Below are 27,473 nucleotides of genomic sequence, written 5' to 3'. Positions count from 1 at the left end.
TGGTACCTGAGTGCTCTGCCCATGGTCTCATAAGTCATGTCTGGCTTGTTCTTGTGTTTCCCCCAGAGCATCGCCACAGCCTTTGAGTTGACCAGTTTGAAAATTCCCTCATTGGGATTAGTCCATTTAATGTAACGGGGGCAGACTTTTCGGTCCTGCAGCAACTCCATCAGAAACTGCCACAGGTAGAGAGTGTGCCCACCTAATGAACAAAAAAGGAAAACAATTTCAATTGGAAGAACAATAAAAGTTGATGATTGCATTCCACTTGTCAAGAGAGGCTTAAAATATCAAAAGATTCAACATGTCGAAATGTTAACATAACATCCATTTCCATTTTTGATCAATTTGTTTTGTACGGGTGTTAAATTTAACTGAGTGAAACTAATGTTTTACTAATGAGTCTTAGAAATAATGTAACAGAAGTGATCACAAAAATGAATGTATTTTCACATCAGCAAAACACTTTGCAGGTCATTTCAATAAACATTTACTTATTCATTTCCTGAACTCTTGATTAATGTGGATATATTCTGTATTGCGAGTGGTTAGCGCGTCGGCCTCATAGCTCTGGGGTCCTGGGTTCAAATCCAGGTCATACCCATCTGTGTGGAGTTTTCATGGGTTTCCTCCCATACTCTAAAAACATGGATGGTATGCTGAAAGGACACTCTAAATTGCCCCTAGATATCGGTGTGAGAGTGCATGGTTGCCTGTCTCCTTGTGCCCTGCGATCGGCCGGCCACCAATTCAGGCCCGAAGTCAATTTGGGATAGGCTCCAGCCCCCTCACGACTCTAATGAGGAAAGCGGTTCAGAAAATGAGATGAGATCCTGTATTTCTATTATTACTATTAGTGAGAAGCCTATCACTCCATTCGTGGAAGAACTCCAGTGGCAACCTGTCACAGAGCTGCCAAATAACCAGAGTTTACCCGGAAACACAACGCAAAATCCGGGACCCCGGACAGCCTCCCTAAAGGCCGGAAATCCAAAAAAATTGTCACTTAATTTGTTTTTTTAAGCAACTATTTTGTAAAAGTACCAAATTTCCAATTTAAATGCATCGAAATTCACACAAAAGCTATGGCTTTCGCCATATTTATTCAACTGCACTGTAAACCGGAAGAATTTGGTAACACGAGTGCATTGTAAATCATCCAAGTTACAAATTCTGACAAATGATTCGTCTTGTGCGACTTCAGTGTGGCAATCGATTCGGAATCGATTGCATAATTGGCCACGATCACGTTAACATTTTCATTCTTTTTTTTTTTTTCATAAGTGAATAAGTGTTATTAAGGCTGAATAAACAACCAGTCGATTGTTTTTAAACAAATCCTTTCATTTCTGGGGTTGCTCTAGAGCAGGGGTGTCAAACCCGGTCCTCAAAGGGCCCCAGTGGGTGCAGGTTTTCATTCCAACTCAACAAGAGGAAAACTTTTGCAAGTGTAATCAGTTAATTAAAGTCAGGTGCTACTTATTATAAAAGACACCTGATTGGTTAAAATGTCAGCACTGGATCGGTTGGAACAAAGACCAGGACCCACTGCGGCCCTCGGCGGAATCGGTTTGACAAATGTGCTCTAGAGGAAGTTCAAATTGGCGTGCAAAGCACTGATCAATATAGCCTCCTCGGAATAAACGCAAAATGGATATGGATTGTAATTTGGACGAAACGTTTAAGAAATTCAGACACTCGCAGAAATTTATTCCTTCTTATTCAACAAAATATCCCATGTTGGCGTCTCCAAAAAGGACCAACATTTGCACATTGCACAACATGCAAGTGCAACTTCAGCGTGGCACATGGTGGAATTAATGGTACCCGGACGTTTCGTCGACAGACACTTGGTCGACGGACACTCCGTCCCCGGACGTTTCGTCGAACGGACGTTTGGTCGACGGACAATTCGTCGCCGGACATTTCGTCGCCGGATTTGCTCGCTCTCAAAATTTTGTGGTCTAAGAATGTACTTTAAAAAGAGGTTTGATATTAACAGGGGTGGGCAATTAATTTCACAAAGGGAATTAACCTGTGGCTATAATGTTACATATTTACATGTATATGTTCATTAATTTGTATAGTCCCTTTATCCAATAAATCTAACTCAAACTCAAGTGCAGTTCAAATGCAGTTGCCAGACGACCAATCCATTTAAAGTGGAACCTCTGGTTGAAATGTACTGTTGACAAGCGCAGTGAATGAACTACCAATCGCCCAATGAAAATGGATTGGACCCCTATTGCCGTCAATGGCAGAATACGAGTTAACCTCACCCACTGACTTGTCTAAGCTTTTCGGTGGAATTTTGTCTATTCAATACTGGCAGATTCTTCAATGGTATGCTTTGAAGTTTACTTAATTCTGATCAAAGTAGCTAGTGTGATTGACTCTGGAGGAGCAAGTGAACGCAGCATTTGCGAGAGGCTTAGGTATCAACATTAGACGGCTATATTTAGATTTGCAGAGCCCTGTGTGCCAATGTCGCCCTGACACGTTTGCAATGTTGATGTGACTTAAAAGGCACAGGCACACTGCACACAAAACATTTATGTTGACATTTTTCCACAAACAAAATAAGGAACTAGGCCGGGGTGTTTTCTTAGTTACGACGCTAAGTGATCGACTCTGAGTTTCTGAATAAAGGTAATGGTTGCGTTTTCTTGTTGTTGGAAAAAAGCTTTTGTGTAAATTGCTGGGATCGGACGAACTTAACCTACTGCTTTATTGTTTGCAGAGAACGCACATTGCACAATAGCCCTTGGCAACTTTTCTAATGAAGTCTCTTGAGTTTGTGTAGCAGCATCAGGGCTTTGGAGATAATCTGTCCAGTTTGAACAGATATGACCTCTGTCCATGGTGCTGACTGACCAGTAAAACTGATTTAGGGAAGCAATAATTTGGTCTATTTCCTATGTAATGCTGATTAATGAATGTTGTTTATTGTTGGCTTTTCTCCAATGAACGTAGTTTCCTATTCAAACAACAATAAATGAACAAACCAATGGTGACAAACACATGGCCTTAATGTTGGAGTAGCACCTCTGGTCAGTTTGTTGTGCTGTCCATTGAAGAATCTGCCAGTATTGAATAGACAATATTCCACAGAAAAGCTTAGACAAGTCAGTGTGTGAGGTTAACTCATATTCTGCCATTGACGGCAATAGGCATCCAATCCATTTTCATTGGGCGATTGGCAGTTAAAGAGCTCATTCATTCACTGCCCTTGTCAACAGTACATTTCAACCAGAGGTTCCACTTTAAATGGATTGGTCGTCTGGCAACTGCATTTGAACTGCACTTGAGTTTGAGTTAGATTTATTGGATAAAGGGACTATACAAATTAATGAACAATGAAAATCTCATGTTTTCACAATCAACGATAGAACTCACTCAAACACTCACTCGCCATTGTTCGTACAAACCAAAATGAAAAGGAAATCATTAATTTATAAGAAATAAGAACATCAAGGCCTGCTGCTGGTACCTGACCAGATGTTTTGGAACCCCCACGGGCCACCATTTTGAGGTCTAAAACAACCTTCGGGAGGCGCGAGTACCCGATTGTGTGTTTTTGGATTGAAGCAATGTAGTCCGGGTCTGCATACGGGTGTGTAAATATGTAAATACGTAAGATTAAAGCCACAGGTTAATTCCCTTTGTAAAATTAATTGCCCACCCCTCCTTTAATATTAAACCTCTTTTTAAAGTACATTCTTAGACCACAAAATTTTAAGAGCGAGCGAATCCGGCGACAAATTGTCCGTTCGACGAAATGTCCTGCGGCGAATCTGGCGACGAATTGTCCGTCAACCAAACGTCCGTTCGACTCACTGTCCGTCGACCAAACGTCCGTTCGACGAACTGTCCGTCGACCAAACGTCCGTTCGACGAACTGTCCGTCGACCAAACGTCCGTTCGACGAACTGTCCGTCGACCAAACGTCCGTTCGACGAACTGTCCGTCGACCAAACGTCCGTTCGACGAACTGTCCGTCGACCAAACGTCCGTTCGACGAACTGTCCGTCGACCAAACGTCCGTTCGACGAAACGTCCGGGGACAAAGTGTCCGTCGACCAAGTGTCCGTTGACGAAACGTCCGGTCACGGAATTAATGAATGCAAAACGCACGTAGAAGGACCGATATACAAAGAACACTTTGAACTGACAAAGAGACAACCTTCCATCAGGCGAAGAAGAGATGCGACATTAAACAACAACAGCAGAGGGAGACAATAGTTGGAACCTTCACGAGGTGTCTCCTGAGAGGCCTGCGAATCCAACACAACCACCCAGGAACGTGGCGCCCTACGTTTTTCATCCAGCCAGAGATGTCCGCCCTGCCCCACACCTCCGGTTACTCCTCCTAAGGTCAGGCGACGTCGAGGAGAACCCGGGACCTACCTGGAGAGATGCTCTAAGACGATCCGTCGTGACTTCACCCAACTGGACTGCAACACTTGCCGACGAAATTTCCACAGGACCTGTAGCGGCCTGACCCGAACCCAGATAAAGAGTCATCAAGGCTTTCTCTGCGGATCCTGTTCCGGAAATGCCGTCGTGCCGTTCCCCCATCCCCTGCTCTAACTGCCCCAACAAATCCCACCGCTCTTGCTCTGGACTATCTTGCTCCCAAACTAACGCAACTAACGCACCCCTGACACAACAATCCTCCACACACCAAACACCCACCATAACAAAATACCAACCTATAAACGCAAACTGCCCCACCTGTAATAACAAATTAATCGTTTCACGCTCTCCCCTGACATGTAGATCCTGCAAACGTGGATTCTACCTCAAATGCGCTCCTGAAACCAGACACGCTTTGACCATACTTCGCAGGAACAACTGGTGCTGCCAGAGCTGCCTGAAGCTGAAACCCTCCCACCCACAACAACCCACAGAGAGGATTGCTGATCTACCGGAGGCACGGAAAGCCGGTCTCACCATCCTTCAATGGAACTGTGACTACCAGGCAACCAAGACTATCAAACTGAAAGAGGTGACGGCACGTCTAAAAATTTACATCCTCCTCCTCCAGGAAACAAAACTGGGACTCGAAGAACCGACGCCTCAGCTCGAAAGGTTATAACGTGATTCGCCAAGACCGTGAGGGCTCAGGCACAAAACAACGACGAGGCGGGGGTCTCCTTGTCTACCTGAGATGCTGCATCCCTTACTCCATCCTTCCAGCGTCCCCATCATGTCACCTCGAATTCCAGCATATCCACATTCCCATCACCCGCAGGCGGCACCGCTCACTGGTCAATGCCTACATCCCCCCGGCGACATCGGATTATTGTCCAGCCCCCCAAGACTTCTCTTGGTTAAACCGGCTCCCCACGGAGCATGGCCTGTTCTGCGGGGATTTCAACGCGCACCACCCGACCTGGGATATTCTTGCCAAGACAGATCCCAGGGGTAACGCAATCCATCAATGGGTCGATTACCATGACCTAACTCTCCTTAATGACGGCGTGTGGACACAGACTGCCAGATACCAACAAGGAGCAGGCATGAGTGCCCCCGACCTAACGATCGCTGACCCCACCATGGCCGAACATCTGCAATGGGAACCCATCGATGAGATGACCTCCGACCACAGACCGATTTTGATTAGGTGGAACCGTGCTCTCCGTGTTGAATACCAACAAAGAAGAGTACGACCCAACTTCTCCAAAGCTGACTGGAAGAGGTATTGTACCATCCTCGTAGATCGCCTACCCTTAATCTCCGCAGCAGCCACAGCCCCGGAAAAGCTCTCCCTCTTAGTGCAACACATGAAAGAGGCAGCAGCACTTACAATACCGGTCAAAGTTATCTGCCAGAAGGAGCTCCCATGGTTGACACAGGACCTGAAGGACCTCATCCGCGAAAGGAATCGTCTACGTCGAGACCTCCAACAAAATAGGAAAGAATGGGCAGCACTCTGTCAACAGATCAAAGAAAAAAACCACTGAAGAAAAAAGAAACGCATGGTGCTTACACCTCGCCAAGATCGCAGAGACAAAATCTACGGGACAAGCCTGGTCCCTAGTAAAATCCCTCTCAGGTACCAAAACACAACAATCTGGCGAGGCCTTGGTCTATAAGAACAAGGAGTACGTGACTGACCGAGCCAAGGCAACAGCATTTATCAGGGAATATGCCTCGGCCAGCGGACGCAAGAGTGACAAGCAGAGCAGTGCATTCTCTACGTACAGCTACCCGCAGACTACTTGGCTCACCGCGACAAGTCCTCCATCTCCCGTTCACCGATACTGAACTGCGGACAGCGCTGTCCCAACTTAAAGCGGGTAAGGCAGCTGGACCCGACGACATAGCCCCGGACCTTCTAAAAAAATCTCCCGGCAAACATCCTCCCGAACTACTCCATATCGTCAACACAAGCTGGCTAGAGGGCTGGTGTCCACAAGCTTGGCGAGTGGCCACCATTATCCCTTTCCTCAAAAAAGGGAAGTCACCAAAGGACGTTGGGAACTACAGACCCATCGCCCTCACCTGTACGTTTAGCAAAACGATGGAAAGGCTCATCGTGAACCGTCTCGCCTGGTGGTTGGAAGATAAACAGCTTCTCAGCCATTGGCAAGACGGTTTTCGAAAGGGAAGTACGACGGACCAGGCCCTGCGACTGTCGCAGTTTATCTCTGACGGCTTCCAGTCGACTCAACGACAACGCACGCTTGCAAGTTTCTTCGACTTCAGCAAAGCATTCGAGCAGGTATGGAGAACAGGTCTTTTGCAAAAAATGGCAGACCTGGGGGTCCCCTATCGCTTCATCAGATGAATCACCAACTGGCTCACAAATCGCACAGCCAGGGTCAAGATCAACAATACCTCCGGCAGGAGTAGAACATTCAAAGAAGGGCTCCCCCAAGGCTCGGTCCTGTCGCCCCTCCTATTCATCATCTATATTAATGACCTCCTCGACAAGTTCAACGATTCCACCCTGGTCAGCGCCTATGCAGACGATCTGGCTCTTGCTTGTCGGGGTAGGAACAAAGAGGAGGTGGAAAGCAGACTTCAAACGGTGGTTGAAAAAGTCTGGAGGTGAAGTTCCGAGGCACACCTAAATCTTAACACCACAAAGTGTGAGGCGTCATTTTTCAGCCTGGACTCAGCTGAGGCCAAATGGCAACCTAAGATTTCAATAAATGGCGCCGGCCTCAAGCATAACCCCACCCCCACTTTCCTTGGCGTATCTTTCGACCGACAACTCACGTTTGCGGAGCAGGCTAAAAAAGTCAGCCAAACAATGTCCAAAAGAACAAACCTTCTCCGCAAACTCAGTGGCACATCTTGGGGTTGGCAACCAAACGACCATAGAACGGTGTATATTGCCACCCAGAGAAGTCTTGCAGAGTACACAGCACCGACATGGGCCCCCTGGCTGGCCCAAACTCACCTCAAATCCCTCGAAACTGCCCGACTGGAAGTAGCCCGCGCCATAAACCACCACCTCAGGTCTACCCCACCGAAGCAGTCCTACATGAGGCGCATCTTACACCCCTCTCATCCCGCCTCAATCTACAAGCATTTCTTAAAGCTGATGCCTGGAACCAGCTGCCGCCTTCTGATCCCCAACACCGCCTTCTCCATGAAAACATCAAAATGCGGTTACAAAAGAAGTCAGACTGGCGATCTTCGACCCTTCCCCGTCTTACCGCACTTGAACTCCATACCCCTTGCACATACACAGCTACTGTTGATCCCGGGCCACTGCAACATATGTGGTAACGACCTGGCCAATGCGCTAGCTAAACTTGGCTCGTCAGATGACCAAACCCATACCTCCCCGGATGCAGCCACAAGACGCACCATCATCCAACGTGAAGATCGCTCCCCCCCTCTTCCACCCCCGCCTTTTGCAGACCTACACTACGAAAGTCACAGAGGAAGAACTTGCCCTACCGAAAGGAGACCGCACAGACCTGATTCGTTTCCGCAGTGGACACCACCCCCTGCTACGCCGTTGGCTCCACCTTATGGGGAAATCCGCCTGTGTGACGAGGAAACTGAATCGTCTGAACACCTATGGCTCCGCTGTCCGGCCTTAATGACCGAACGCTACCATCGCGGTCTGGGCAACTCCCTGGATGAACTGATCTGCGTTCCAGTGGCAGCTCTAGCGCGGCTGAGGTTAATCCTCAGGCGCCTGAGGTAAAAAAGAAGAAGACAACAGCAGAAATGCATGCATGTATATATATATATACAGTAATACCTCGATTATCGCGGTTATTATTATGCATGCATGCATAATAATAACCGCATACATGCATACATACATACATACATACCAGTGGCATTCCGTTCATTTTCTCGTAGCGCCTTCAACGAATCAATCCAACCCTCAAAAACTATTTTATGGCTATAAAACTTCGACTGCAGCTACAGCTGCAACACATACAAAATAATCAATAAATCAATGCACAAAAATGGGGTAAAGTCCACTTCCTAGCAGCATTTCATGATTAAATACAAATACTGAAGCTTTTTAACCCGAGAAAAGACAGCGATGAACGTCAATGGCGAAACGGCAAAAATTGCGATATATATATATGCATAATATATACAGACGCTCCCCTACTTACCAACATTCGAGTTTCGAACAACGATACATACGAACATGTCTGCGCATAGGTTTTTTTTTGTTTTTTTTTTTTTCATTTTTTCCATTTTTTTCTCTTTTTTTTTTCCCCCAAGATGGTGCCGTCATGTGGAAGCCAGTGAGAGTAGCTCTGTATATTCTTATGTTTTTCGTGTTTTACAGCCCTTCTATCTTTTTTTAAATTACATTTTAATATTTCTTAATACATTCCTCTTTACTTTACTTTGTACTTTATACTTTTTACTTTAATGTTTTTACAACTTTCTTTGTTCTGTGAGCCTGGCTTCTTTCGCCTACTTCTTGTAGTGCTTCTTTCCGCTGCTAATACCGACGCCTGGCGCTGTGAGAGCTCACCCAGTATCCACCTTCCTCTGCCCAGTTTGTTGCAGTGCGTAAGTGCGTGAACGTATCTCCAGTGCGCAAAGAACATTTTTATCATTAAATATCTCGTGCATCCATTATTCAATATGGTTGGTGAAAAGCGAAAGGCTTCTTGTGAGGGTGGTAGTGCAAGGAAGAGGCAAGCCGTTTCATTTGAAACCAAAGTGGCAATAATAAAGAAGCTTGATGCGGGTGAGAAAATGGTGAGCGTTGCACAGGCATACAACTTGAATCGTTCGACGATCGTTTGTTAAATGTTTTTTTCAGTACAAACCAATGCAGGTTACTTATACAAGCCTTAAACATACAAATGCACTTATATAAACCTTCAATATACTTATATAGGCCTTAAACATAAATTATAATACAAAATATAGCACTGAATCAACTTACGAACAAATTCAACTTATGAACCATCGCTCGGAACCTAACTCGTTCGTAAGTAAGGGAGCGTCTGTATATGCATTCTTTCAGTGTTTTTTGTTCTTCCCGTTAGCCCGTTAGCTCCCGTTGGCGGAGCAATCGCTAATGCGAGACTACTTCTCGCTGGCAAGTGGCCGTGCGTTATCCTATTGTGAGGACATTTGTGTGCATCATTTTCGGAATATTTTGAAGGGAATACAAAAGCAAACAGCCCTCGATAGGTTCCATCTGAAAGTCAGGGCGGAGGCGGGGCAAATAGAGCCAACCCGGGAGAAGAAAGGTATTAAAATTTAAAAGAAAATTTGAATTAAGTTTAGTGTAAGGTTAGATTAAACTTATTTTTGAGTGTGTCTGCATCGTAATCCAAGTTCATTTAATTTTGTTTATGTTATGTTACGAGCGCGTTGCCATGCAAAAAGTCTCCCCCCCTCTCTCTGTGCGTCTCTCTCCGCAAAATCGGTCTAATTTTAGTATACCATTAAACACATTTCAGTACTATTAAACCACTAGTTATTTGTTACTTTGTTAATAGATGGCGAATTAGAACAAATAAAAATGTTTTTCCAATCCAATATCCTGTTTTTGGTGTTTTTTCAGAGGGTTGGAACGAATTAATTTGTTTTGAGTTCATTTCTATGGGAAACGTTCGTTTGACTTATGAGAAAATCGACATACGAGCTCAGTCCCGGAACGCATTAAGCTCGTATCTCGAGGTACCACTGTGTATGAAAAGTCCCATCCACAGTTTGTATGTACTTCTCAAAAACAGCGACAATTAACAGGGACCCCAATGTTTTTGTCCAAGGAAAAACAATCAATGTAGTCCAATAATTTAAATACTTAGGAATCACTCTTGACTCCCAACTTGTCTTTAAACGACAGATAAAAAACACTGAATAGTAGTTCAGGCAGGCACCTTCGCAGGAGTTACGTGACGATTTGGAATGAATTGTCGATGCCGATTTAACAGCAAGGAGAATCAAAGGCTTGGGAATGATTCATGACACAAGTAACAATGTATTGTGGATGACTGGGCTCAAGTGTCGGCCAGCACTGTTGTTCGAGCTTTCAGCAAAGCTGGAATCAAGCTACCCGAATACACAACATGTTGAACGCTGAACTCTTTATATCAGATAGAGAAGATGAGGAGTTTGACGGTTTTGTAGATGTTTAACTGCTTTAACTTCTATTAACTTGTGTACCTTTTACCTCAATAAAGCACTATAAAACTTAGTTTTGCTCGTGCTGTCTTTAAAAAACATGCTAGCAGCTAGCCTAAGATACGCTAGCAGCTAGTATAACATAGGTACGCTAGCGGCTAGGATAACATACGCTAGCCTAGTGCAGTGTTTCCTAACCTTTTTTGAGCTGCGGCACACTTTTTGCATTGAAAAAATCTCAAGGCACTATCTGAAAATCTTCTAATTTAAAACCATGTTGCCTATATTAACATTATAAAGTTGTTCTCATCAAAGTTTCATTAACAGGAATTAAATTCAATTTTAACCTCGTAACAGTTCGATTTTAATCTCTTAATATTTTGATTTCTCTATTGGATTATTACGATGTATGACTTCTTGTAATTTCCCGCGGCACACCTGAGCATCGCTCACGGCACACCAGTGTTCCGCGGCTAACAGTGGCCTAGTGTCATGCTAGCACCTTTTCCGACGGGGCGCCCTATGTATTGACAAAAAACTGAAAATGTACCCGCAACTGAGACTGCACCCTATCACACGGTGCGTTTTATAGGTGTGAAAATAAGGTAAATGCAATTTCCTTATCCGTTATTTTATTTAGAAAATATTTTTGTGGATTCATTGATTCTCACTTCAGACCCTCACTACATTCTACTGGGCTCTCATTGGCTGTCTCACAACAACCACTATCCATGTTTCAAGATTCTCTCTCTTCCATACCTGTCAACCTCGGCTAAATGTTCCCATTATTAATGATTCCAATTCCCCTTAATATGCGATAAAAAACACAAATGCATATACACACATAGGGCACACGTTCATTCACTCATTCATTTTTTGAACCGCTTTAGTAGGTGGCTTTCTGACACAATCAAAAAAATGTAGAAATACAAAGCGGCATATATTTACACATATACAGTACATATTTACTCACATAGGGCACACAAAAAGTCTAAAATTTACTACAAAGTGGGCGGCTTTCTGATGTGCACAAGTCAAAGGGGAAAAATGCATGTGTGCATATCATGCCCTGTCCACCTCAGCTAAATGCTCCCCTTTTTAATGGTTGTAATTTCCCTTATTAACCGGTAAAACCCTAGAAATGCAACGCGGCACATATTTTCACATGCACGCACGCGCGCACACGCACACACACAGGGCACACGTTAAAGTCTAAAATCTACTACAAAGTGGACGGCTTTCTGACGCCGTCGGGTCATAAGGAAATGCGCGTACGCATATCATGCTTCCACAAGGATAGATTTTGTATGCTTGTTATTCATTTTAAGACAGTAATAAATCATTTTCTTATAATTTTCTCTCATTTTTGTGTTTCTCACATTTTTCATACAAAATTGGAACACTAACCAATTTTAAAGGGTTTAGTTGGTAGTTGTGTGAGGACCGTGGAACGAATTAAGAGAATTTACATATAAAAATACTGCTTTATTTACAACATTTTCAAGTTAGAAAAAAAGTTCTGGAACCAATTAATTTCGTAAGTGGAGGTATGACTATGTTCAATAATATGTGCTGTCCCTAATTAAATAAATAACACTCAACCACAAACACACACAAACGCACGCACACACTGCTCACAAAAATTAAAGGATTTTATTTATTTTTGCTAAGGTGGTTTGTGGTGTAACCAGTCCACTCAACTGACTTTGGTGCATTTCCCGCGGGTGGCAGTATGATTGTGAGCGCGGATGGTCGTGTGCTCAACCACTGACTAGCAACCAGTCTAGGGTGTACTAGTCAGCCTTTAGTCACCCTTTCGCCCGAAGTCAGCTAGGAATGGCTTTGGCAAACCCCCGCAACCCTTACAAGGATCCGCGGTACGGAAGATTAATGAATGATTAATTATTTTTTATTGGGCCTGGCATGACATCAATTAACCTAAGGGCATTGTTAATCACTTTCAGATGTATTGGTATTCATGGGATTAAGGCTGGTTGAACACACTAAATCAGAGGTGGGCAAACCGGTCCTCGATGGCCGCTGTAGGTGCAGGTTTTTGTTCCAACTGATCCAACACAAACAGTTTAACCAATGAGGTTTCTGCTGAAACAAGAAGCACCTGACTGTTGTAAGATAAGATTGTAAGATAAAATGACAAAGTCGCTTGGCAATTGCTTGTTCATATTGTATCAGTTTTTGTAAGTATAGAAACATCGATGTCATAAGAAACTTGTCCCGAGTTTGGTCGTTGTCATGGAAACTTGACACTGATTAACCGGACTTTGCCCAAAGTTTGGTCGTTGCCATGGAGACTTGTCACTGATTAATCAGACTTTGCCCAGAGTTTGGTCGTTGTCATAGAAACCATACTATGCCCTGTTTTCCTGTATAAAGACTGACCCACTGTTCATTCAGAGAGAGTTGCAAGGACAACAGACTGTGAGCGTGTTTGCAGCTGTTTGAGCTCTCTCCCTCCATCCTGCAGTCCGGTAATAAACCTATTTCCTTTAAATTGATCTCACTCTTTCTTAACCTGTTCCTGAAGTTGTATTTTCAGATCTATCATACTAATCCACTGATTGCACTTCCAAGATTCCAGATTGGTGGAAAGGTTTCCTCTTATAGGTTGGAACGAAAACCCTCACCCACTGCCGCCCTTCCTGGAATAGTTTGCCTACCCCTGCTGTAAATTGTGCCTAGGTGTGGGTGTGAGTGTGTATGGTTGTCCGTCTCTTTGTGCCCTGCAATTGGCAGCCACCAATTCAAGGAGTCCTCCGCCACGTGCCCATAGTTAGATGGCGTGTGCGGTCGTTTGGTCGCTGGTCTTTTGGTCGCGGTCTTTTGGTCGCCCGGACCTAAACAACGGGCGACCAAAAGAACGGCGACCAAAAGACCGGCGACCAAAAGACCGGCGACAAAACAAGGTAAAACAACACGGTCTACGCATCAATAAAAGCCAACATGGCCCTGAGCAGTTTCACTGAGCGGACGTGTGAGTGTATAAGAGTTTGTATGTACATGAGTTGTCCCCTTAGGAAGGGACGTCAGTCAGGGTCTTAACAAGTTCTCCAACAAAACAATAAAAGTACGGGAAATTTGGAGCTTTTCTTTAGCCTAATAATTAATAGGGCATTAGTATGACTAAATAATAATTCACAGTTTGTATTGAGGGAATTTGAGCAACGATTTTAATGGTAATTATCAATAACCTTCCGGGCGACCAAAAGACCGGCGACCAAACGGATGGGATAGGCTATAGCACCCCCCACAACCCTTGTGAGGATAAGCGGTTTGGAAAATGAATGAATGTATTTTAAATGCAGTTTTATGCTTCAACTCACATTTGTACTTTTTATTGCACAATGTTGGTGACTTGAAACATTACTGTTGGGACTCATTGCTTTTCAGAATTTTAAGTCCTGGGGATCCAACAATTTTCATAGGTAAATGAGCACTGATACATGTACTTTACCTTTATTGTATTTATACCGCTTTAATATTATGTCAGGGGTAGGAGACTCTGTCCTCCGATGTCGTTTTCTACCTGTGAAGTGTAAAGGATAGTAGTCATATTTGAATTATCACACAGGCATCACGAATTCAAATGAGCAATAGATGGCAAGATACTCACTTCTCTGTTTGGACTGAAGCTCTGTTGGAGGTATATTTGTGTGCAATGTGTGCAATTCTGGCTTTTCAACAGTTCCAACAATCCCCTCTGCAGACACAGTCACCTGGGTGACAGGAGCAGTGATGACTTCATCCAGTGATGGCAGGAAGGTCTGGGCTGTCAGGAGGTCATACAAGATTTGTTGACAGACAGCATTTGGGCGATTGACAAAACGAACTAAATAATTCCAACTCTCTCCTACGATGAGCAATTGAGCAGGTGTGTGAAAGCAATTTCCCCATGTCTCAAATGTCACTGTGTGCTTCTTTTTTCTAACTGATTTAGAGGTCGGAAAGACATGAGACAATCGGTATTTGACAGCTTAAGGCTTTGCAAATTTTATCAGGATTTTGGTTCCATTCTCAATGGCTGGACAGTGGTGCAACATTGACAACTTGCCATCTGGGCAGATCTTTTACTGTCTCTGGCTCAAGTTCTGCTCTAATTTGATTATCTTTTTGGTCGTCACACTGCTCCAACATACAGTAATACCTTGACATACGAGTGCCCCGACATACGAGCAATTTGAGATACTAGTAAAATTTGAAGCAAATATTTACAATGAGATAACTGACAAATTTTGATATACGAACATTCAGCTTACGCAAGGCTGCTTATCAGAACATCATCTCGCCGCAACTCCCTCGTGTAAATGTCTCTACGAGCACTAGGTGGAGTGTTGCATTTTTTCAGTGTTTTTTTTCCCCGTTAGTCAGTGCAGAATGGTGTAGGCGTGGCGGAGCTTGCTCGCCATTAAGAGAGGGGTATACTACTTCCCGTTGGCAAGTGGTCGTGCGTTATCCTATTGTGAGGACATTTGTGTGCATCATTTTCGGAATATTTTAAAGGGAAGACAAAAGCAAACAACCCTCGATAGGTTTCTTTTAAAAACTGCAGCTGAAAGTCAGGGTGGAGGCGGGGCAAATAGAGCCAACCCGAGAGAAGAAAGGTATAAAAAATTTAAACTAAATTAGAATTACCGTATCTACTCGCATATAAGCCTCCCGCGGATAACAGCCACCCCCTGATTCCCAATGTTCACCTCCATATTCATGGTTTTAATAGGGAGTACAAATGTGTTATTTTGAAGGGAAAATCTTAAGAAAAATCATCACCAGTGGTATTTCTGAGCTACTGTACTATTCGAAAGGACATTATTAGGGTCAATATCATAAGGAAGTTAACATGCATGATCAACACTGAATCAAACCCCGCTGGAAACGTTTGCGGTGCTCTCTACTAAAGACTGCAACTCAAACTACAACTATAGGACCGCAAGCTGGCCGCCTAGGCGCCTGAACGAAAAGAAGGATATAACCTGCCTTTTAATGAAAACAACGTGAAACTGGAAATTTCTAACAATCAAAGTGGAATTTTGTTTTCTTTTAAAATGAAGACTATTCGAGTCTGGCCAGTAAGAGCACGTTTAACTAGGTTTATACCTCAGCACCCTAGGTAAGATGGCTGCCCATGGCCTAGGTACGATGGCTGTGCTCCGAGCAGTTTTTCCACGTTTTATGCAGGATACGTACGTTTTTTTCTTGAATTTCATTCATAGACGTCAAAATAAATTTAGTTTAGCGTTTTATCTGTTTATCTTTTCTCTATTTTCAAATAAGTGAAAGTATCGGCCAAATTCGCTTGCGTCGTGACCTCACGCCGGACAGTCGAGACTGAATTTCTCAACCTCACGCAATAGCTCAGGCTCTTTCCCAACCAAAGAGGGTACATTCCACGTCCCAAGAGCTAGTTTCTGCAGCTGGGGATCGGACCGCCAAGAATCCTTCCTTTGGCTGCCGCCCAACAGTCGGCGCACCTGACCTCTTTGGCCCCTCTCACAGGTGGCGAGCCCATGTGAGGGGGGGGACCCACGTCGCCTCTTCGGGCTATGCTCAGCCGGGCCCCATGGGTGTAGGCCCAGTCACCAGGCGCCCCTCCTCCGGGCTTAGCTCCAGAGTGGGGCCCTGGTGACCTGTGTCTGGGCGAGGGAAGACGTTTTCCAGTTATGTTTTTCATCATAAGAGGTCTTCTGAGTCATGCTTTGTCTGGTCCCTCCCCTCGGACCAGTTTGCCATGGGTGACCCTACCAGGGGCACAAGGCCCCAGACAACATAGCTCCAAGGATCATTGGGACACACAAACCCCACTACCACGGTAAGCTACTACTTGTGGGAGGAAAACTGGAGTACCCGGAGGAAACCCACGCACGTCCGGGGAGAATCCGGGGAGAACATGCAAACTCCACAGGTGGACGTGACCTGGATTTGAACCCAGGACCCAAGAGCTGTGAGGCCGACGCACTAACCACTCGCGCCACCTCATTAATATGTGCGCTCCCTTATTAAATAAATCAAACTCAAATTTTCATAATTGAATAAGGAGTAATTAAATGATTTACTTATTCGCAGAAATTTGAAGTTTCAAATTTGAAAGAAAATAGTTATTGTGATAATTAACGATAGACTGATATTTATTTATTTATTGTGATAACAATTTTTGTCATATCGCCTCAGCTTTAATTCAACCTCCACCGCCCTCCGTCGATCCAGGCTTTTACCTCGGGTTGGATTCCGACGAGAGCCTGTTCGTCACCCACCTGCCTACTGCAGCTTCCCTGTGCTTTCCACGAGAACATAAGGTTAAATCTCCATCGCCCGCCATCGATCCAGGCTTTTAACTCGAGTTGGACTTGGACCTTTCAGATTGCGAGGATAGTCCGGAACTGATTGCTGTACTTGGTTAGTGTTTTGCTGGTTTTGTTTGCAACACTCTCCCCTCTGCTTCTCGCTCGTCAGTGCCAGTTCAAGCTCACCCGCTTGCCAGTACCAGTTCCTGCGCCCCACTCGACCAGAGCGAGTTCCTGCAGTTCATACCGGCGCACCGTTCTCATGCGCCTGTCCGGGCGCCCCATTCTCATGCTCCCGTACCGGCCCCCCATTCTCATGCTCCTGTACCGGCGTCCCATGCTCATGCGCCAGACGGCAGGAACTTGGATGCCGGGGCCCTGACGTCTGCGACCCATCCTTTTCCAGGGCGAGGCGGGCAGAGACCCATCCTTTTCCAGGACAAGGCAGACTTCGACCCATCCTTTTCCAGGAAAAGGCGACATTCGACTCATCATTTTTCAGGATGAGGTGGCGTGCGACCGATCCGTTTCCAGGACGAGGCGGCCTGCGAGCCATCCTGCTTCCAGGGCGAGGTGGCCTGCGGCCCATCCTGCTTCCAGGGCAAAGCGGATGATAAGAAAAAGTGTTTTAGCATGTTATAGAGCAGGGGTCGGGAACCTTTTTGACACAGAGAGCCATAAACAATTCCTATTTTCAAATTTTATTCCTTGAGAGCCATTCTCAAAATTTAAGAGTAAAAATGTGAAAATGAGATGGGATTTTTTGGGGGGTAATTTTACCACTTTTAAAGTACTATAAATGAATTATTTTGACAACACTGTTACCCATTTGCTAATCAATGAAAATATGCATGCAGAAAAGTCTAATGAAAAAAAAAGATGATTGGTGTTAGAGGAAGTGTGAGCGCCATAGTGCCGACGTGACGCTCCTATTGGTGCATTCAGGACTCGGCTCTGTCACCAGCAGTTTAAATACATATTTTACCTCACAGGTTAGCAAAGAGCCACATGCACCCATCAGAAGAGCCACATATGGCTCCCGAGCCATAGGTTCCCTACCCCTGTTATAGAGGGTAATGAAGCATGACCGGCAAAGGGACAATAATACAGCCAAAATAAGTGATTATTAGATGCAGGACAACACCGAGTCGATCCACTAAAACATCCAAGTGAATTCTCTCTGAGGTTTTCTTTCTTTTCTTTTTTTTTAAACGCCTCATAAATACCTTTGCACAAAGAGCGGCTTTATTGCAAATGTCCTTAACCCACTGTCCTCATTTGAGGACAGCCTGTAATATTTTTCTTACCTGATAAAGGTGTTTCTCCATTCTATGCAAATGTTCTGAAAACGTTGCAAAAAATCTAAAACTCGTGAACTTGGGTTAGAATGGTTCATCCAACTTATTTTTTTTGTAAATGGCCATAAGTGAGGTAAATTCCCACTGTTTCTTTTTGTGAGGCTGAAAATAGTCTGCTTGCAATGGCGATGATGTCTTCAGTTGATTATATTATTTATTTCATATTGCACAGCAACTTTTGGCTTGACACCTGTCAAAATTCATGCAGGTTTTATTCTTTGCTTTTTATAGTGTAAGGAGTGAGTTGTCTTATCTTTATTACACAACAGAACAACAAAAATACTTTTTAAAATCATCATATTTGATCTTTTCTGAAAAAGTAAGGTAACAGTCACTTTCATAATTGAATGAGGAAAGTAATTTATGTACTTATTCACAGAAGTTTCAAATTTGAAAGAAAAAAATGTGATTCTTATCATGGTAATTATCGGTATGCGTATGCGTATGCGTATACGTATACATATACAGACGCTCCCCTACTTACGAACATTCAACTTACGAACAACGGTACATACGAACATGTCTGCAAATTGCGTTTAAGTCCAAAAATGTTCGCAAGTCCAATTTTGTATTTCGCGCCTTTTTCGGAGTAGTACTTCTTTCCGCCGCTAATACCGACGCCTGGCGCTGTGAGAGCTCAGCTCACCCAGCATCTACCTTCTTCTTCGTTGCAATGCGGAAGTGCGTGAATGTATCTCCAGTGTGCAAAGAACCTTTTTCGTTTGTATCATTAAATATCTCATGCATCCAATATTGAATATGGTTGGTAAAAAGCTAAAGGCTTCTATTGAGGGAGTTGCAAGGAAGAGGCAAGCCATTTCATTTGAAACGAGTGGCAATAATAACGAAGCTTGATGCGCGTGAGAGTGGTGAGCGTTTCACGGGCATTGAATCGTTCGAGCGTCAGTACCATTTATAAACAGAAAGATCGAGCAGCAGGACCCAAATATTGAACGTTGCACAAAGTTTGCAAATCAATTGAATGATGCCATACAGTGCTACTGCATCATTTATGATGGAAAAAAGAAGAAAACTGCGATCGTCATTAGGTCGCTTCTTTTGGCCAGTTTCTAATACATAAATCTCTCTCTCTCTCTACAGTACTGTACATATTCTCTCCATTTTATTATTATTTTTTTTCAGTACAAACCAATGCGTGTTACTTATACAAGCCTTAAACACACAAATGCACTTATATAAACCTTCAATATACTTATATCGGCCTTAAACATAAATTATAATACAAAATATAGCACTGAATCAACTTACAAACAAATTCAACTTATGAACAATCGCTCGGAACCAATTACGTTCGTAAGTTGGGGAGTGTCTGTACATACATATATATATATACATATATATATTCATATATATATACATATATATATACATATATATATATACATATATATATATATACATATATATATATATATACATATATATATACATATATATATACATATATATATACACATTTATATACATATATATATACATATATATATATACATATATATATATACATATATATATACATATATATATATACATATATATATACATATATATACATATATATATATACATATATATATATATATATATCAGTGGCGGGCTGTGCATTTTCTGGTAGTGCCTTCAACGTATCAATCCAACCCTCAAAAACTATTGTATGGCTATAAAACCTCTAGTGCAGCTACAGCTGCAACACATAAAAAATAATCAATAAATTAATGCACAAAAATGGGGTAAAATCCACTTCCTAGCAGCATTTCATGATTAAATACAAATACTGGAGCTTTTCAGACATTAAAACCAGGCCAGGGGGTGATTTTCCCGGGAAAAGACAGCGATGAACGTCAATGGCGTACGGGCAAACATTGCCCGAAAATGTGGTAAAATCCAGCCGAAAACAGCATTTATTGATTAAATACAAATAGTGGAGCTTTTTAGACATCAGAACCGGGCCCGGAGTATCATTTCCCCGGTAAAAAGACAGCGATGAACGTCGATACGTCCATACGTGAAATGACAAAAAAATGCACTAAAATACTAAAATTAGGTAAAATCCACTTCCTAGCATCATTTATTGATTGAATACAAATACTGGAGCTTTTGAGACATTACAACCAGGGCAGGGGGGTGATTTTTCCCGGGAAAAGACAGCGATGGACGTCAATGGTGAAACGCCAAAAATTAAACTGGGGTAAAATCCACTTCCTAGCAGCATTTTGTGATTAAATACAAACACTGGAGCTTAAATACAAACACTGGAGCTTTTCAGATATCATAACTTGGCCCACAATTGAAATATTATTTAGGAATATAGCCACATTTTACTCACCAAAAATCCTTTTTACACAATATCCATCCTCCTTTCTTTCTTCCTTCTTTCCTATCGCCATCGAAGCTAATGATGAAAGTCGAGCCTGTCCTGTCATATTTCTGGCGTAGTCCGTTTTGAAAATGGCTCTAAATCAAAACAAAAATATACTATTTGCTTGTGGAGCTAAGTTAGCCCACACCATTTTCCCGGCTGTAACAGGCTTGCTAGCTTCGGAGTTGACCGCCCTTTCTTTATGATGTCCATTTTTTTCTGTAAAAGTCAGTCTGGAAAATAGCTTTGTGAGAGAAATCTGCAACAGAAGCCATTTGTTTTTGCCACTGTCGGCCATGTGGGTGGAGTTTGCGATCTCTGGCTGCTTTGGCCCGCCTACTAGCCAATCATAGTTTGTGAAAGCAATGACATGTCCCAGCCAGCAAAATGCTAACGCCTATGAAAAATCATTGTGGGGTTGGCAACTCGAAATCTGATTGGTTAAAAGCAACAGTCTAGTTTAATGCAGCAGAGCCCGCAAGAACTGATTGTGAAGGCTTTGAGGCAGATCTGATCTGGCAACAAATAATGGCTGAAATGTGATTGGTTAAATGCTTCAATATGAAAACACACATCTGGAAGCAGTGCAACCAGGGGGAAAAGCAATGAAAGGAAGCTAACAGACCATTTGGAATAATAAGTATTGATGGACAAAATATAATATGATTAAGATATTTCTTAGGCCAGCAGAGAAGGCCTTGAAGGCCCTGACGGCCCGCCACATATATATACACACACATACATATATATTTATATATATATATATATATATATATATATATATATATATATACAGACACTCCCCTACTTACGAACGCAATTGGTTCCGAGCGATTGTTCATAAGTTGAATTTGTTTGTAAGTTGATTCAGTGCTATATTTTGTATTATAATTTATGTTTAAGGCCGATATAAGTATATTGAAGGTTTATATAAGTGCATTTGTATGTTTAAGGCTTGTATAAGTAACACGCATTGGTTTGTACTGAAAAAAAATCATTTAATAAAATGGAGAGAATATGTACAGTACTGTAGAGAGAGAGAGAAATTTATGTATTAGAAACTGGCCAAAAGAAGCGACCTAATGACGATTGCAGTTTTCTTCTTTTTTTCATCATAAATGATGCAGTAGCACTGTATGGCATCATTCAATTGATTTGCAAACTTTGTGCAACGTTCAATATTTGGGTCCTGCTGCTCGATCTTTCTGTTTATAAATGGTACTGAATGTGCAACGCTCACCACTCTCACGCGCATCAAGCTTCGTTATTATTGCCACTCGTTTCAAATGAAATGGCTTGCCTCTTCCTTGCAACTCCCTCAATAGAAGCCTTTTGCTTTTTACCAACCATATTCAATATTGGATGCATGAGATATTTAATGATACAAATGAAAAAGGTTCTTTGCACACTGGAGATACATTCACGCACTTCCGCATTGCAACGAAGAAGAAGGTAGATGCTGGGTGAGCTGAGCTCTCACAGCGCCAGGCGTCGGTATTAGCGGCGGAAAGAAGTACTACTCGGAAAAAGGCGCGAAATACAAAATTGGACTTGCGAACATTTTTGGACTTAAACGCAATTTGCAGACATGTTCGTATGTACCGTTGTTCGTAAGTTGAATGTTCGTAAGTAGGGGAGCGTCTGTGTATATATATATATATATATATATATACACAGACGCTCCCCGACTTACGAACAACGGTACATACGAACATGTCTGCAAATTGCGTTTATGTCGAAAAATGTTCGTAAGTTTGATTTTGTATTGCACGCCTATTTCCGAGTAGTTTCTTTCCGCCGCTAATACCGACGCCTGGCGTTGTGAGCGCTCAGCTCACCCAGCATCCACCTTCCTCTGCCCAGTTCGTTGCAGTGCGTAAGTTGCGTAAGTGCGTGACGTATCTCCAGGGCGCAAAGAACCTTTTACATTTTTATCATGAAATAACTCGTGCAGCCATTATTCAATATGGTTGGTGAAAAGCAAAAGGCTTCTAGTGAGGGAGGTGCAAGGAAGAAGCAAGCCATTTCATTTGAAACGAGTGCCAATAATAACGAAGCTTGATGCGCGTGAGTGGTGAGCGTTGCACGGGCATACAACTTGAATCGTTCGACCGTCAGTACCATTTATAAACAGAAAGATCGAGCAGCAGGACCCAAATATTGAACGTTGCACAAAGTTTGCAAATCAATTGAATGATGCCATACAGTGCTACCGCATCATTTATGATGAAAAAAAGAAGAAAACTGTGCAATCATCGTTAGATCGCTTCTTTCGGCCAGTTTCTAATACTTAAATCTCTCTCTTTCTCTCTCTCTCTCTACATTACTGTACATATTCTCTCCATTTTATTAAATGTTTTTTTTAGTACAAACCAATGCGTGTTACTTATACAAGCCTTAAACATACAAATGCACTTTTATAAACCTTCAATATACTTATACAGTGGTACCTCGTCATACGACCGCTCGTCATACAAAATGCTCGTCTTACGGGGGAAATTTCGATCGAATAATTCGCCCGTGATGCGGTCAAAATTTCGTGATGCGACCAAGCCAGGTGGCCATGGCATTTTTCTTCTTTTGCATCTCTTTCGTGTATAAAATATGTCTACGAGCACTAGTGGGCGGACTTTGCATTTCCACACCCGTTTCCCCCCCCACTTGGTCTACATTTACATACGAGGTAAACAACATTACTATGGCTCGGCAAAGTTTTGCTAAGAAAAGGCGACCGTTGACAATGGGCATGAAATAATTGAAAAACATGAGCGTGGGGTACGTGTTACCGAGCTCGCTCGGCAATACGAGAGGAATACGTCAACCATATCCTCCATCCCAGGCGGACATTCATCGTGGCAGAAGAGAAGGCATTACCAGGACACAAACCTATGAAAGACCGCTTAACGCTAGCGTTGTGTGCTAATGCCAGCGGTGACTGTAAAATTAAGCCGCTACTGGTGTACAATGCGGAGAACCCGCGTGCCTTCAAGAGACACAACATCAACAAAGAAAACCTACAAGTGATGTGGCGAGCTAATTCGAAAACTTGGATTACGCGTCATTTATTCACAGAATGGGTTAATCTGTGCTTTGGCCCGGCAGTCAAAACATATTTGACAGAGAAAAGCCTGCCAATGAAATGTCTCCTGGTCTCGAAGAGGAAATTGTGGATGAATATAATAAATTCATCAAGGTGCTCTATCTACCGCCCAACACCACGCCACTCCTCCAGCCCATGGACCAAGTGATTTCAAATTTTAAGAAATTGTACACGAAGTATTTATTCAAGAAATGATTCGATGTGACAGATGACACAGAGCTAACCCTTCGTGAATTTTGGAAAGAGCACTTTAATATTGTCCATTGCTTGAAAATTATTAACCATGCATGGCAGGGCGTCACACAACGAACTCTTAATTCAGCATTGAAAAAATTGTGGCCAGCTTCCGCTGAAAGTGACTTTGGAACAGCAGCCCCTGCTGCACATGATGAACTCGTGGATGATATCATGTCGCTTGGAAATTCCTTGGGGCTGGAGGTTGATGAGGCAGATGTGAATGACCTAATCGCCGAGCACCACGAAGAACTCATGACACAGGATTTAATCGACCTACAGGAGCGCGAACATTTGTTGCCGGAACTTAGTAGCGAGGAGGCGGTGGAAGAGGCGGCTACAAAAGATATCAAAGACATGCTCGCGAAGTGGCAAGAGGTTTCGGATTTTATAGAAAAGACTCACCCTGACAAACTGGCAAGTGGTCGCGCATCATCGTATTATGATGACATTTGTATGCGACATTATCGAAATATTTTGAAGGGTAGACAAAAACAAACAACTCTTGATGCGTTCGTTTTGAAGACTTCGGCGGAGCGGCCAGGTGGTGTCAACCCGTAGAACTACATAAGGTAAAAAAGATTACAACAAATTTAGAATTTAGTTTTGTTTGAAGTTACATTAAACGTTGAGTGTGTTTTTTAGTTATCCAAGTTAATTTAAATTTGTTTGTTCATTTACGAGTGCATTGTTGCCGTGGAGAAAGTCCCCCCGAACAGCCCCCCCTCCGCCTCCGTGTGAGTTGTCTCTCCCCTCCGCGAAATGTGTCTAATTTTACTCCTATTAAACATTATAACTATCAAACCACTCGTTATTTATTACTTTGTCAATATATGGCGAATTATAAGAAAAAAAACATTTTTTCCAATCCAATATCCTGTTTTTGGTGTTTTTTTTCAGAGAGTTGGAACGAATTAATTTGTTTCCCATTCATTTCAATGGGAAACTTCCGCTCGAGTTACGAGAATCTCGTCATACGAGCTCAGTTCCGGAACGGATTAAGCTCGTATGTCGAGGTACCACTGTATAGGCCTTAAACATAAATTATAATACAAAATATAGCACTGAATCAACTTACAAACAAATTCAACTTATGAACAATCGCTCGGAACCTAACTCGTTCGTAAGTAGGGGAGTGTCTGTCTGTGTATGTCTGTGTCTGTCTGTCTGTGTCTGTCTGTCTGTCTGTCTGTCTGTCTGTCTGTCTGTCTGTCTGTCTGTCTGTCTGTCTGTCTGTCTGTCTGTCTGTCTGTGTCTGTCTGTCTGTCTGTCTGTCTGTCTGTCTGTCTGTCTGTCTGTGTCTGTCTGTCTGTGTCTGTCTGTGTCTGTCTGTCTGTCTGTGTCTGTCTGTGTCTGTCTGTGTCTGTCTGTGTCTGTCTGTGTCTGTCTGTGTCTGTCTGTGTCTGTCTGTGTCTGTCTGTGTCTGTCTGTCTGTCTGTCTGTGTCTGTCTGTGTCTGTCTGTGTCTGTCTGTCTGTCTGTCTGTCTGTCTGTCTGTCTGTCTGTCTGTGTCTGTCTGTCTGTCTGTCTGTCTGTCTGTGTCTGTCTGTGTCTGTCTGTGTCTGTCTGTCTGTGTCTGTCTGTGTCTGTCTGTCTGTGTCTGTCTGTCTGTGTCTGTCTGTCTGTGTCTGTCTGTGTCTGTCTGTGTCTGTCTGTGTCTGTCTGTGTCTGTCTGTGTCTGTCTGTCTGTGTCTGTCTGTCTGTGTCTGTCTGTCTGTGTCTGTGTCTGTCTGTGTCTGTCTGTGTCTGTCGGTGTCTGTCGGTGTCTGTCTGTCTGTCTGTGTCTGTCTGTGTCTGTCGGTGTCTGTCTGTGTCTGTCTGTCTGTGTCTGTCTGTGTCTGTCTGTCTGTGTCTGTCTGTCTGTGTCTGTCTGTCTGTCTGTGTCTGTCTGTCTGTCTGTGTCTGTCTGTCTGTGTCTGTCTGTCTGTCTGTCTGTCTGTCTGTCTGTCTGTCTGTCTGTCTGTGTCTGTCTGTCTGTGTCTGTCTGTCTGTGTCTGTCTGTCTGTGTCTGTCTGTCTGTGTCTGTCTGTCTGTGTCTGTCTGTCTGTGTCTGTCTGTCTGTCTGTGTCTGTCTGTCTGTCTGTGTCTGTCTGTCTGTCTGTCTGTGTCTGTCTGTGTCTGTCTGTGTCTGTCTGTCTGTGTCTGTCTGTCTGTCTGTGTCTGTCTGTCTGTGTCTGTCTGTCTGTGTCTGTCTGTCTGTGTCTGTCTGTCTGTGTCTGTCTGTCTGTGTCTGTCTGTCTGTGTCTGTCTGTCTGTGTCTGTCTGTCTGTGTCTGTCTGTGTCTGTCTGTCTGTCTGTGTCTGTCTGTGTCTGTCTGTGTCTGTCTGTCTGTCTGTGTCTGTCTGTCTGTGTCTGTCTGTCTGTGTCTGTCTGTCTGTCTGTGTCTGTCTGTGTCTGTCTGTCTGTGTCTGTCTGTGTCTGTCTGTCTGTCTGTCTGTCTGTCTGTCTGTGTCTGTCTGTCTGTCTGTGTCTGTCTGTCTGTCTGTGTCTGTCTGTGTCTGTCTGTCTGTGTCTGTCTGTCTGTGTCTGTCTGTCTGTGTCTGTCTGTCTGTGTCTGTCTGTCTGTGTCTGTCTGTCTGTCTGTCTGTGTCTGTCTGTCTGTGTCTGTCTGTGTCTGTCTGCGTCTGTCTGCGTCTGTCTGCGTCTGTCTGCGTCTGTCTGCGTCTGTCTGCGTCTGTCTGCGTCTGTCTGCGTCTGTCTGCGTCTGTCTGCGTCTGTCTGCGTCTGTCTGCGTCTGTCTGCGTCTGTCTGCGTCTGTCTGCGTCTGTCTGCGTCTGTCTGCGTCTGTCTGCGTCTGTCTGCGTCTGTCTGCGTCTGTCTGCGTCTGTCTGCGTCTGTCTGCGTCTGTCTGCGTCTGTCTGCGTCTGTCTGCGTCTGTCTGCGTCTGTCTGCGTCTGTCTGCGTCTGTCTGCGTCTGTCTGCGTCTGTCTGCGTCTGTCTGCGTCTGTCTGCGTCTGTCTGCGTCTGTCTGCGTCTGTCTGCGTCTGTCTGCGTCTGTCTGCGTCTGTCTGCGTCTGTCTGCGTCTGTCTGCGTCTGTCTGCGTCTGTCTGCGTCTGTCTGCGTCTGTCTGCGTCTGTCTGCGTCTGTCTGCGTCTGTCTGCGTCTGTCTGCGTCTGTCTGCGTCTGTCTGCGTCTGTCTGCGTCTGTCTGCGTCTGTCTGCGTCTGTCTGCGTCTGTCTGCGTCTGTCTGCGTCTGTCTGCGTCTGTCTGCGTCTGTCTGCGTCTGTCTGCGTCTGTCTGCGTCTGTCTGCGTCTGTCTGCGTCTGTCTGCGTCTGTCTGTCTGCGTCTGTCTGTCTGCGTCTGTCTGTCTGCGTCTGTCTGTCTGCGTCTGTCTGTCTGCGTCTGTCTGTCTGCGTCTGTCTGTCTGCGTCTGTCTGTCTGCGTCTGTCTGTCTGCGTCTGTCTGTCTGCGTCTGTCTGTCTGTGTCTGTCTGTCTGCGTCTGTCTGTCTGTGTCTGTCTGTCTGTGTCTGTCTGTCTGTGTCTGTCTGTCTGTGTCTGTCTGTCTGTGTCTGTCTGTCTGTGTCT

The 27,473-nt window shown here is 43.8% G+C and overlaps 1 protein-coding gene across 6 annotated transcripts in view; it reads right to left on the bottom strand.

Annotated features, from left to right (window-relative positions):
• The window catches only part of LOC144085800 (ETS-related transcription factor Elf-1-like), a 64,226-nt gene that overhangs the window by 2,668 nt on the left and 34,085 nt on the right, over positions 1-27,473 (bottom strand). For 4 of the 6 annotated variants that reach the window (XM_077615455.1, XM_077615451.1, XM_077615452.1 and 1 more), the window contains 3 exons: positions 14,210-14,365; positions 14,051-14,122; positions 7-202 (listed from right to left, as the gene is read on the bottom strand). In XM_077615455.1, coding sequence (XP_077471581.1) covers positions 7-202; positions 14,051-14,122; positions 14,210-14,365 — 424 coding nt within the window. Of the gene's footprint in view, positions 1-6; positions 203-14,050; positions 14,123-14,209; positions 14,366-20,579; positions 20,708-27,473 lie in introns of all 6 variants that reach the window. The other 2 variants (XM_077615453.1, XM_077615454.1) reach the window with 1 other exon arrangement.

This window comes from Stigmatopora argus, chromosome 12 (assembly GCF_051989625.1).
Source record: "Stigmatopora argus isolate UIUO_Sarg chromosome 12, RoL_Sarg_1.0, whole genome shotgun sequence".
Lineage (NCBI taxonomy): Eukaryota > Metazoa > Chordata > Actinopteri > Syngnathiformes > Syngnathidae > Stigmatopora > Stigmatopora argus.
Note: the sequence above shows the minus strand (reverse complement) of the source record. Positions and strands in the feature narration are given on the sequence as shown.